The sequence below is a fragment of the Monodelphis domestica genome, chromosome 1 (assembly GCF_027887165.1).
Source record: "Monodelphis domestica isolate mMonDom1 chromosome 1, mMonDom1.pri, whole genome shotgun sequence".
In the NCBI taxonomy this organism is placed as follows: Eukaryota; Metazoa; Chordata; class Mammalia; order Didelphimorphia; family Didelphidae; genus Monodelphis; species Monodelphis domestica.
This window is the reverse complement of record NC_077227.1, coordinates 516,802,439-516,814,373: the sequence shown is the minus strand read 5'-3', so window position 1 is coordinate 516,814,373 and position 11,935 is coordinate 516,802,439. Positions and strand designations below refer to the sequence as shown.

Genomic DNA, 11,935 nt, shown 5'->3' with positions numbered 1-11,935 from the left:
CACAGGCAGGCAAAGATCAGGCTGTGTTTAATGAGGGGGCAGCAGGGCCAAATTATACACAGAGGCTCTTCCCAACCCCTGCCCTGCCCTGCCCTCTCCCTCCCCAACCAGGAATTAGAAGCAGCTCAGGGACATGGTAATCTCCATCCTCCAGACACAGGTGTCCATGGTCCTTAGGGCTTTGTGCAAAAATACTAAATGCTAATTTGGCATTAGGGACAGGGGATAGTGGTTAGCAGACCACCAGCCTGGGTGAGGAAGGCAGGGAGATAGAGAAGAGGATAAGAGGCCCCCAGCCTGGGGGGCACAGGCAAGACAGGTGTCCATGGTCCATAGGGCTTTGTGCAAAAATTCTAAATGCTAATTTGGCATTAGGGACAGGAGAGGGAAGGGTTAGCAGACCCCAGCCTGGGTGAAAAAGGCAGGGAAATAAAGAGGGTGAAGCAGCCCCCAGCCTGGGGGGCACAGGCACAGGGCAAGTTCCTGTACATTCCACCAGAGGAGCTGGAGGAGTCATTCAAGCAGCAGAGAGGTTACAGATCCTCATCCCCAATGCCTTCAAAAGCATAATTGCCATGAACATCACTGGTATTGGTGTCAGGACTAGGGCTGCTGATCCCTCGAAGGCTCACAGCACTCAACTTGCTCTGTAATATGGATAAGGGAAAAATCAGAGGCCTGAAGCGTCTCTAAAAATATCAACTTCACCCACCCCAAGCTGGAAACTCACTGAGAGTTTGACCACCGACTCCCGGGTAGCATCAGGCGAGTCCTGGGGGGGAGAAATAGTAACATTTAATTGATGTTTTAATTAAAGGGGGCAATTTTGGTTTGGGACAAGAAAGATAAAGGTAATACTTACAAGCAGTGGGGGAGACTTTACTGCTTGCTGACTGTCTGAGCGCCTCAGGGTCCCACCTGCCCGCCTGCGGAGCATCTGTAAATAAATGCTTCAAATGTTGAGACAGATGCACTAACTGGACAGGAGGATGAAACTATGCCAACCCTTTCCCACTAATCCCCTGAAGCATCTCCCAAGGTAAGAAGCGATGAGAAGGTATAAGTCACAAATATGTTCACTTCTTACCTTCCTGATGCTCCCCCCTGATTTTTTCACCATCAATTCATCCACCATGGATTGTAAGCAGATGCTCATCATGATAGCCTAGGAACAAAAGTAGAACTTGGCTATCACCACCAAAGATCACAAAATATCTTCTTCCACCTTAAAACATCTGTGAGATGGGAAGATGAAGAAGGCCATGACAGGAAAGGGTTGTGGTAAAGTGGGGTGAGGAGGTATTAGGACTAAGTCCACACCTGTGGGCTAGTGATGGTGACCCACTGTAGCCGATCCTTGCTCATGAGATATTCAAATGCTAGTTCCAGCCGAACCTCTCCCCGACCTCGGTTTGGGCTGCTTGTGTTCCCACTGGGCAATGGTACCTGATAGGTGTGGAAAACAGAGCAAAGCTCACCTGGACTATACCATCTCCCATCCCTCTTTTCATTTTAACACCCCACCCCCACCCCCCATCCCTGACATGCCCCTTTCCTAGGGCCCTACCTCTATCAGATTCTGGTAAGTATGAGTCCCTCATGCATTCCAACCCCAACTCACAGAGGAAGTGACCCTCCAGCAGCGCATTCGGGTGACTCGAAAGGAGCCCTCACGAAGCTGCTGACCAGGCAGACGGAGCTGAAGGCTGAGCTCGCTGTTGCCTGCACTCACTACCACAGGGCAACCCTTCTCTGGGAAGTCAGCCACACAAGGCTCAAAGCGAAGATAGCCATAATGCCTCAGGGTCTGTGCCAACCGAAGAAACTGAAATGGAACACAAGTAGTTATACAGGGTCAGACAAAAGCATCAAAATCATCACATTGGAGGAATAAGCAGCAAGGACAAGGCAGTTTGTGTTAGTTACTAAGGAGCACCCAGAGACAAGTGGTGCTATCCTTACCTCTTTCTTGGAGACCTTCTCCTGCAGAGACTTGAGTTGCCGGTGCTGTTCCTTAGTAACCAGGATCCAGCCATGTTCAATGTCAGAAACTGTCTATAGAAGGTACAAGAGTATGGTAGAGGGACAAATAAGTGTTAACATCAGCTTTGGACCCAAAGCTTCCTTCTTCCCTGGGGTCTAAGCTTATACCTCATTTCTTTTTCAAAAACCCTAGAGCAGCAAGGGCTGAACAAACAGGGTTAAATGACCCTTACCCAGGGTCATACAACTAGGAAGTATCTGAGGCCAAATTTGAACACAGGATATCCTGATTCCAGGCCTGGCCCTATCCTAAGTCACACAGCTGCCCCTTACACTTTGTTTCAAAGAAATAATGGTAGGTGTTCCAAGAACACACAAGTGGAACATGAAGGTAATTTTCTTGGGAGTTTCCAGTAACAGTATGGAGACAGTTTCTAGTTTACCTGAGCATAAAGTAAATTCAGTCCAACCCGATTCTCCATAACATCATCATCATAAGCAGAGTCCCAATAACTGTGAAGCCAAGAGAAAAATGACGAAGCTAAGATGGCATGAAGAGAAGAGGTAGCAAGAAAAATTCCAAAAAACTACTGGGGTAAGTGAGGCAGCATAAGTTTGGGAGAAAGCTTAGGAAACTTGCTTATCACCCAGCTCTAACCCCTTTCCTAGGTTGCTGTCCCTTTCGCGCTCTAACAACCCATGCCTAAGGCCCCAATCCATTAGGCCATCCCTGACCTCTTTCTAAGCACAATCTTATACTCTTGACTCCGGAGGCTGGTAACAGACACATAAGGCAGTTCAAACTCCTGTAACTTCCGCACAACTGTGGGAGAGATAAAAGGAAAATGTGAGATTCTAATTAGATGGAAGAGAAAACCTGAAAGCATGCAATATTCTGGTGTTGTGAATCAGAGGGAGGTAAAAGAGACTGGCCATCATAAGATAGCAGCTAGCAGCAGTAACTAGTGACTCACAGGAAAAGGCCCCATCCTCTTGCTCTCGAACAAGAAAGAGGCTGAAATAGCCAATGAGCTCATCTGGCAGGTCCAACTTTGCAGCTACTGCCTGGGGAGAGGGCCAAGGATAACAGTGGGTCACACATTGTTGAGTTCCCCTTTTTCTTCAAGGTAAGGCCAATGTCGAAGGAATAGGCAGAGGTCTCACCTCTAGGACATCTTCAGTCTGGTCAGAAGTCAGGATAGTGACTAGCACCTTTTGTCCATTGCTTAATAGTACTTCCAGGGATACCTCCTCTGTAGGTACCTGCTGTGTTTCCTGGACATAAATACAGGACTAGATAGCTCAGTGATGCTCAGATCTCCTCCAGGGGGTGAGACTTCACAAGTTTCCAGCTTTCACTGGACCTAGGCTTCTCCAACTCCTTTCACTCTTTAGCCCCACAGAAAGACACAGGGTGCCCTAATCATTCTTATTCCCATAGCAAAGGTTATTACCCAGAAGCATGGAATCAGAAGCAGAATTTAGTCTTGATAGACCTTGGCTTATTCTCCTAAAATAACAGTTTGATACCTCACGCTCTTTCCCATGTATCTCAGTCCCAATCAACTCCTTACCTGTTGTGCTCTCCGAAGGAAACTGTTGAAAGTCTCACTACCACCAAGCAATGGGTCTTGTCGAACTGTAAAGGGCAAAAAAAGTCATTACTAGGTACCAGTTCAGAATCCTACCACCCTTGGCTACCCAAATCTGTTCTCCCACCCCTGGTTCCATGTCCTGGACTAATGTTAATCTGCTGACTCCTTGAGCTGGCCTCACCCTCTCACTCATTCCTTGTATAAATTCTTCACTTGCTCCACCCTTGGCTGGTCCCACCATCTAGTTAGGTTCAATCTACAGAACTAGGGAAATAATAGTAGAAATAATACTCTAAAGCAGGTTAAGAAACAAACCTTTCTCCTCCATGTCTCCTAATTTTTATCAATTAATGTTATTCAAATACTTCTTTATAATACTAATGAAAAAATCATTTTGTCAGCACAGAACTTTCATATAGCTAAGATGTCATTCACTTCTGCTAATGAATTTTTCTCTTTGGTTCTGCTTGTCACAACAAATAAGTGCCTTTGGGGTCTTACAAGTAAATTAGAGAGACCTAAACAACCAGCTCCATTTGGCCATCCTGCTCCAGCTATTTCTGACCTTTGCCAGCCAGTCTAAGGTTCCTTCTTATGACTCACCAGCCTGCATATATTTTTCTAGCTGCTCCCTCCGCTGTTCCACCTCAGCTGGTGTCAGAGTAAAAAGCTTCTTTGGGGGAAATGCAGGGAGAACATTAGCCCCATACTCCTTCCGAAGCTGTTGAGAGGGAAAAAAGGGTAATTCCATAAAGAAGTAAAGGGATGCAAGTAAAGACAAGATCATCTGGGCTCTTCTGTAACTAATCAAACTCATTTTTCCATGCTACTATTCTCCAGACCCCTGCTCCCTCACAAAAACAAAAATAAAAATTAACTACTTGGAGAAGAAACCTTTTTTTAAGATGATCATTGGTTTGGCCAAGGGATAACATTCCCCTAACTTCTGCCCTCATAATAGACAAGTTAGTCTTTTAGGGATGAATCGGGATGAAAAGAACCTATGACAGAACCAGAATGTAAAGGTCCCTTCACTAAGACAGTAAGTTCCTGTATTAACTGAACCCTAACAAGGTTCAAAGCAACAGGCAAGAAAATGGGGAAATGAGAAACACAGCAGAGGTTTCACTGAACTGAAAAGTACTCACTAAACAAGTTTGCTAGTTTTAAAAATAGTTTTGTAAATAAAGAAACTGAAATCTGAAAGATAAAACTGCTTGCCCACATATGGTTATATAATTTGTGGCATATTTGGAATTTGGACCTTTTAAAGCTCAACTCCTAATGCTGAGCTCTTTCCACTATGCCAAGCATCGAAATCATTTAAATAGATTACTTAATTTAACATTACAAAAGAGTGCTGAATTTTGAGCCTAGAGTATTCAGTTTCAATACTAGTTAGGATGCAATGGATAAAGCACTAGACTTGGAATCAGGAAGATCTGAGTTCAAGTCCTGATGGCTAGTTGTGCATCCCTGGGAAAGGCTGCCTCAGTGTCCTCATCTGTAAAATTGGGATAATAATAGTCCTAACACCCCCCTCCAAAAAAAAAAATTCCTGTCGTGAGGACCAAATGAGAAAATAATTATAAAACTTTGCATGGTGCCTGGCATATAGATGTTATGTAAATATTAGCAATTATCATTACTACCTGTGTGATATTAGATAAGTCACAACCTCCATCCTTAGTGTCTCCTTTATGAACTACGATATTAAAAGTACATAGCCAGTACGTGTTGTTTTTTTTTTATCTCTAGAATATAATTCAGGAATTTTAAGTTCTGATGTATAATGAGCAAATAAGACATCACACTGACTCATCTGAGTGTTAATGAATTTTTATGTTAAAAAAAGTCTGGATAATTAGGGGAAGTGAGCTTTAAACTGCAAATTGTAAACTGGAGAACATAATCTGGCGGCCAGAAGGCTAAAATTTTTCTATACTTGAGTTGGGGCAGGGAAGAGGAACAAGGAAAGCTCATCTAGAACAGAAAAGAAGTTGTGGGCAGGAGGTTAGAAGGGAACCGCCTGGCCAATGACCGCAGGCGCAATGCATTAAGCATGCCCATTAGAAAGCAGAGGTGTGGGTAAGTGGAGCCCCCGCTGCAGGCCAGGCAAATACAAGTGTCAAGTCCCACCTGCTCGTGCAGCCCCAGGAGCTGGCTGTAGCGCACCCGACAGTGCAAGACTCCATTCACGTGGATGTTGTAGGCCTGCAGAGACAGAGGCAGGTGTCCACCCAGAGCCCCAGGGGCAGATCAACGCCGACACCGTCAGCCCCTTTCCCCAGCGGCTGTGGGTCACCTGGGAACAAAAAGTCGAAACGCGCTCCCGCCCCCGGACGCCCTACGGAGACCCGGTGGCCGCCTCGGGGGCAAAGATCGTGCAGGAGGAGGCGGTGACCACATAGCGAAGAGGAAGGCCGGATCAGCTGATGGACTGCCTGATCACACAGTACGCTCGGGCGAAGCTGCCCGAGCCGCGGGGCACCAGACGGAAGCCGCGAGGGAACGTGCCAGACCCCTCGAAAAGACGGCGGCCGGGAGGACGGGGGGTAGGATGGGAGTGGGGGGAGGGGGGAACTTCTGACCCGAGGGCTGGGCCCGTTACTCCCAGCCAACCCCGCCCCGCCCCTCTTCTACTCACCACGTAGTTGGAGCCTCCGCTGTCCCCGCTGCGGGACTCGGTCTCGGGGATGGAGAAGTGCATCTCCCCGGCTGTGCAGCCCAGCCGGGCTCCGGACTCCTAGTGCCGTGGTTCCTCCGCTCGTCTCCGCCGCTCAGCGCGCCCCCGCCGTCACACTCGCCATTTTGGGGGCCAAGGGGGACGCGGGGAGGAGGAATGGAGTGGGGCGGTGCCAGATGCATGCTGGGAATCGTAGTTTGCGAAAGCCTGTGGTGCACGCTGGGACCGAGGTTCGGAAGGCAAAGGTTTCGATGTCTACCGGGAATTGTAGTCAGTGATTGGCCGCGGTGCCTGCTGGACTCGGATATCCGTCAGTAAAGGCTTCGTTGTGTGCTGGGAGTTGTAGTCGTCCTTTTACCGTGTGCTGTTCCCAACTCCCACTGGGTGAGCGCTGTGACCTCGGGGCCGAGTAGGGTCTAGAAATTAGGGTCTTGCAGCTCCTGGACCGGCCAGGGCTGGGGCGGAGTCTGGGCTGCGGATGGCAGCGGTAGCGGTTCTGGAAGGTGAGCTTGGCTTGGGGGTGCGGTGGGACACTCACAACCTGGCTCCTGGGGTGGCCTAGTCTGGGGACAGCGGGCCCGGGTCCCGGCCTTTGATCCGCCCGCGCATCACTTCGCGTCGCGTCCCCACGCCGGCAGATCGCGTTCGCCCCTCCCTCCCCGCCCGCCTCCCTCCAGTTCTGCCTGCCCAGCCGCCGACCGGTCCCAGGCCCTGGCAGCCCCATGCGGCCCCCGGCACCCGTAGCTCCCAGCCCCGGACTGCGGCACCCCCAGACCCGGCCCTGCCCTCCGCCCTCACTATGCGCTCTTTTCTCGGATTCAGGCGCAGTGTCCGCAATGACGGCCCAGCCATCCGGCAACCCCGGGGTAAGTCCTCGGGGAGATTTGCGGCGTGTCCTGGGGCTGGGAGTCAGAGGACTTGGGTTCGAATTCCGCCCCCCGCCATATGGGTAACTCGTACCAGGACCCTAAATGCTTCTGATCCTCTGCTTCATCCTATCCTGTGGTTTGGTTGAACTAGAGCAGGGTTTTTGGTAGTGTGGACACCTCCTCAGAATGCTTTCAAGTGATTGAAGAAAATGCTAAATTTCAGCCAGTAGTTAATGTAAATAAGTCCTTTTTCCTATCCAGGTTTGCTGGATCTTCTGAAATCTATTGGATCCTGGATTAAGAATCCCTGGGTTAGATATCCTCCAAGGTCCCTTGTACCTCTCTGATTTGTGGTTTTATGATGCTTCTTTAATGAGTTTAGGCTAAGTAATCCAATAGGTCCTTTCCAACTTTAAGATCTTGGGATCCTTTCTTGACTAGAGTGGAGAGATCATTGTGAGATTTTGTCTTATTGGGAGGTGGGGATGGAGGATGTTAGAAGATTAGACTATCCAACCTGATAGACCTCCCAGGAACCTTATAAATTAGTAAGAATGGTTGTTGGGAATGGAGGAGATGGGAAAGGCTGGGTGAGAGGAGAGAATGAGTATTCAATTCTGTCACAGGCTAGGGGCAGGGAACTGTCCCAAGAAGAGAAACTGCAGCTTCGAAAGGAGAAAAAGCAGCAGAAGAAGAAGCGGAAGGAAGACAAAGGGTCAGAACCTGAATCTGGACCTGCCATACCCCCTGGCCAATGCCAAGGTGGGGGCCCTGTGAGACGAGTGTGATGGTACATTTTGAGCTAACAAGAAGAATGAGGATGGGGAGGAGTTATAGAGAGAAGCTGAGCACTATGAGAGAATCTGGGCAAGAGAGACTGAACTGGAGAGAGGTTTCAGTTGCCCTGTTCTTAAGTGTCTTTTCTCTGTCTCCAGGAGGCCTACCAAGAGAGGTTCCAGGCCCTGGTGGTCAGTTGGGATCTTTAGGGGAGAAAATCCCAGGTGGCCGGAGTAAAGCAGAGCTTCGAGCTGAGCGTAGAGCCAAGCAGGAAGCGGAACGGGCCCTAAAGCAAGGGCGAAAAGGGGAGCCAACTGGATCATCTGTTCAGTCCCGCCCTAACACAGCTGGAGAAACCCCGATAGGTATTTATTGCCTCCAGACTCCCATTTCTCCTTTTCTTCTTGATATCCACCAATATTCTAGACTTTCTAGAAATAAAGCAATCTTTACCATTATTCTTCTTGGCAACCTTTCTATCAATATTCTTTTGTTAAACTTTGTGTCCTAGGAGTGTGACACATATAACGTGTATGTGTGTGTGTGACACACTTAATACTTGTGTATCCTAAAAAAAAAAACAAACTTTTTGCTTATCCTATAGGAGTAAAACATCCTCCAGAGCATGCTCAGGTGGATGAGGCCCCATCTTTGAAAAGACTTGTTAAGAAACCAGAGCGGCAGCAGGTAAGGATTATAATTAGAGGACTAGAAAGAACCCCGGGGAGGTGTCCTGGAGAGCAGGGGGTCCGAGAACATGTAAAGAGCAGGATGAGTGTGGTGACTTGAAGCAGAAGATCCTGATTTCACACCCTTTCCCCATCATTATTTCCTCCATTACTCCCTGATGGTGTGCAAATCTCTCCTTTGGGCAATTTTATTTTCTTCAGGTTCCCTCTCGAAAGGATTATGGCTCCAAAGTCAGCCTCTTCTCTCACCTGCACCAATATAGCCGCCGTATTCCTCTAACCCAGTATATGAAGTAGGTGTCCAGGAAAGCCAGCAGAACTCTAAATGGGTCAGAACAGCTCAATTTTAAAAGTGGCTTAAAATTCTGGGGTAGAATTGAAAGGATCTGGGGATTGGGGAAGGGAGAGTTGGGGGGAGCACAGAAAAAGAAAGTGCTTCTTGTAAGTCAGAAATTGGAGAGTTTTCTAAGACTCCCCTGCAAAGTGTATGACACCCACATCCTCTCAGCATCCCATCCTCTGTGATCCACCCAGCTGTGGTTCGACTTGGCCTGCAGTACTCCCAGGGCCTAATCAGTGGCTCCAATGCCAGATGCATCTCCCTGCTTCGTGCCTTCCAGCAGGTATGCCTCATTTCTCTTCATCCTTAGACACCTTCTCTTTTCACAATAAATCGAGTTCCTCCCTTACCATCTCAGGTGGGTGGGAGAATGACTCCACCACAGATACCCTCATACTTGCTAGAGAGATCCCTGTATGTCTCCAGGGCTCCTCATTTCTCAAGTCCCTTCACTGCCACCATGGCCTTATGTTGTCTGCAGGTGATTCAGGACTACACCACACCTCCTAATGAAGAACTTTCCAGAGACCTGGTTAATAAGCTTAAACGATGCATCAGGTAAAGCCACAAGTATCAGCTCACTTTTATTCGACCCTTCCTCATGCCATTGTTCCTTCTCTGCCTTCCTTTTTCCTCTTTCTTCTGTGACCCCATTCTGCTCTCCTATAGGTTCTAGTCCCTTTCTCAGCTAGCATTCCTGTGACCTCTCTCTGCCTCCCCATCCCAGCATGAATTTCTCCTGTCTTTTGTCTGCTTGCCTTTCTATAGCTCTCATTCTTTTTTCCTTTCTTTTCTCTTTCTTTTTTCCCCCTTGATCTGTGTACTCCACTCCCCCTCATTTGTGCCCTCTGTGTTCCTCTAGCTTTCTGACTCAGTGTCGGCCACTCTCAGCCAGCATGTGCAATGCCATCAAGTTCCTTACGAAAGAGATCACTGCAGTGAGCAGCACCCAACGAGAGGAGGAGGTGATGACTGGATTGGGGGATAGCATCAGAGTGTTGAGGATTGGCATCTAAGGATTTCCACAGGGAATCAGTGGAAGACTTCTTGCTCACAAAGATTCAGGCTAACATTCTTGAAACCTTTTATGTTTCCTTTGAGCTCAATTTTGCCCATAAGAAGTATAACATTCCAGAGATGGCAGTGTGTATATTCATATCTTCTTATCCCCACTAATTAGACAAAATCAGAACTCCGAGCAGCCATGGACCGTTATGTGCAAGAGAAGATTGTACTGGCAGCTCAGGCAATTTACCGCTCAGCCTATGAGAAGATCAGTAATGGAGATGTGATCCTTGTGTATGGATGGTACGGTCCAAATTAAGTGCTAATGAAGGGGCTGGGTAACTGAGGAGGCAGTAGGGTGGTATGACCTGGTATGACCCCTTTCCCTGTTGCATTCACTCATTAAAAGATGGTACGGCTCTAAGCGGGATCTTACAAGAGTAGACCCTAGCATGATGACGTTTTGTTGAATTCTTTCTCTTACTCTAGTTCATCCCTAGTATCCTTTATTCTTCGGGAAGCTTGGGCTAATGGCCGGCGATTTCGGGTGGTAGTGGTGGATAGCCGGCCACGACTTGAGGGACGGCGTACACTGCACTGTCTGGTCCGTGCTGGGGTCCCAGCCTCCTACTTGATGATTCCTGCAGCTTCCTATGTGCTCCCTGAGGTGAGGCCAGGGCTGGTGGCTGCTATCTGTCAATCCACGGAACCTCCCCAGGGGGCAGTCCTAGAGAGGGAAATGGAGAAGGGTAAGAGCTGTACAGTGGGGCTTCTGTGTTTCTGGCAGGGGAATTGAGAACAAAAATAAGTGCATGACGAAGTAGAGATAATTATTAGAATGGCATCAGTCAAAGATAGTTGTGACTGAAAAGGAGTAGCCCCAGTGAAAATAGCAGTTTTCTGGGGTTTGGGGGTCCAGGATGACACAGTCATCACATCTGAAAGCTTACTATTGAGACTTGTTGATTCATGCCTCAACATTGCTGTCCTGAGGAATAGTAGGTAACCTCAGATTCATTGATGTTTGCTGTGATGCTCTCCCCCTCTCCAGGTGTCTAAGGTACTATTAGGGGCTCATGCACTCCTGGCCAATGGGTCTGTGATGTCAAGGGTTGGGACGGCGCAGCTAGCCCTGGTGGCTCGTGCTTATAATGTACCTGTTTTGGTCTGCTGTGAGACCTACAAGTTCTGTGAGCGTGTACAAACTGATGCCTTTGTCTCAAATGAGCTTGGTAAGAGGGAAGAAAAGAACCCAGAAAATTTCCTGCTTTGGGGGAGGTAGGGAGAGGAGCAGGGCAGGTTGGGAAGGAAGGCTGGTTAATAGAAGGGAAGAAGAACAAAGGGAGGACTAAGGCTGACAACTTGGTTTCCAAAGGGGTCCAGATGGGTATTTCATAAAGGCCAATAATGCCCTTTTTATACAGATGACCCTGATGATCTGCTCTGTGAACGAGGAGACCGTATAGTATTGGATAACTGGCAGAAGCATGAATCTCTGCGTCTCCTGAATCTGGTGTATGATGTGACCCCTCCAGAATTGGTGGACCTGGTGATCACTGAGCTAGGAATGATTCCTTGCAGTTCTGTGCCTGTTGTCTTACGAGTCAAGAGTGGTGACCAGTGAGGCATGGGGTGACCAGGGTTAATAAATGATATCCTTACTTCCCCTAGCAACTCTGCCTCCTCTATATTTCCTTTACCTTCACAGCCATGTATTGGTGTTTCCTGTTTTAGTCCAAATATCTCAGGGAATTATTATTATTATTATTATTATTTTTTACCATTATAGGTACCTTTAAGTACCACTACTCTGTCTTTGGATAGCAACTAATGAAATCTGGAGCTGGGACATGGCCACTGCTTGTCAGATCAGCTTATTGGGAAGTGTAGTGTGAAATGGAAATCACTTTAAAAGACTGATATATATTAATTTAAGGTCGCCAAGGAATTCAGCTATGTAATTTCTAAATGAAAACTCAAGTCAGCAGTCA

General features: G+C 47.9%; 2 protein-coding genes across 5 annotated transcripts; one reads left to right on the top strand and one right to left on the bottom strand.

Moving 5' to 3' along the window:
- Positions 1-11: 11 nt before the first annotated feature.
- On the bottom strand, positions 12-6,412 carry SNX17 (sorting nexin 17). Its single transcript, XM_001371106.4, has 15 exons — positions 6,226-6,412; positions 5,718-5,792; positions 4,182-4,299; positions 3,558-3,622; positions 3,148-3,258; positions 2,958-3,048; positions 2,719-2,806; positions 2,427-2,496; positions 1,963-2,055; positions 1,622-1,825; positions 1,321-1,446; positions 1,088-1,165; positions 863-937; positions 731-772; positions 12-647 (listed from the first exon to the last, which is right to left on the bottom strand). Exons 1-15 carry the CDS (start codon positions 6,286-6,288, stop codon positions 534-536), a joined length of 1,413 nt encoding a protein of 470 aa, XP_001371143.2. The 5' UTR covers positions 6,289-6,412; the 3' UTR covers positions 12-533.
- An 86-nt stretch (positions 6,413-6,498) lies between these two features.
- EIF2B4 (eukaryotic translation initiation factor 2B subunit delta) lies at positions 6,499-11,618 on the top strand. Of its 4 annotated transcripts, none has more exons than XM_056813196.1 (13): positions 6,499-6,648; positions 7,087-7,130; positions 7,760-7,895; positions 8,069-8,275; positions 8,515-8,597; positions 8,801-8,892; positions 9,108-9,222; positions 9,421-9,497; positions 9,802-9,904; positions 10,120-10,247; positions 10,434-10,611; positions 10,996-11,176; positions 11,369-11,618. In XM_056813196.1, the coding sequence occupies exons 2-13, from the start codon at positions 7,101-7,103 to the stop codon at positions 11,566-11,568; spliced, it is 1,530 nt and encodes a 509-aa protein (XP_056669174.1). In that variant the 5' UTR covers positions 6,499-6,648; positions 7,087-7,100; the 3' UTR covers positions 11,569-11,618. The 4 variants fall into 4 exon arrangements, with proteins under 4 accessions (XP_056669174.1, XP_007476072.2, XP_056669175.1 ...); XM_007476010.2 differs by having other exon boundaries at positions 6,529-6,767; XM_056813197.1 differs by lacking the exons at positions 6,499-6,648; positions 7,087-7,130 and adding an exon at positions 7,418-7,461.
- Positions 11,619-11,935: the final 317 nt, after the last annotated feature.

Excerpts from the sequence above, each read along its gene's own strand:
- SNX17 (XM_001371106.4), bottom strand. The coding sequence starts at position 6,288 with ATGCACTTCTCCATCCCCGAGACCGAGTCCCGCAGCGGGGACAGCGGA. Across the intron at positions 5,793-6,225 it reads GCGGAGGCTCCAACTACGTG|GCCTACAACATCCACGTGAA; the intron begins GTGAGTAGAAGA and ends CTGTCTCTGCAG. Across the intron at positions 2,497-2,718 it reads AAGATTGTGCTTAGAAAGAG|TTATTGGGACTCTGCTTATG; the intron begins GTCAGGGATGGC and ends TTGGCTTCACAG.
- EIF2B4 (XM_007476010.2), top strand. The coding sequence starts at position 6,743 with ATGGCAGCGGTAGCGGTTCTGGAAG. Across the intron at positions 8,276-8,514 it reads AGCTGGAGAAACCCCGATAG|GAGTAAAACATCCTCCAGAG; the intron begins GTATTTATTGCC and ends CTTATCCTATAG. Across the intron at positions 8,893-9,107 it reads CCTCTAACCCAGTATATGAA|CATCCCATCCTCTGTGATCC; the intron begins GTAGGTGTCCAG and ends ACATCCTCTCAG.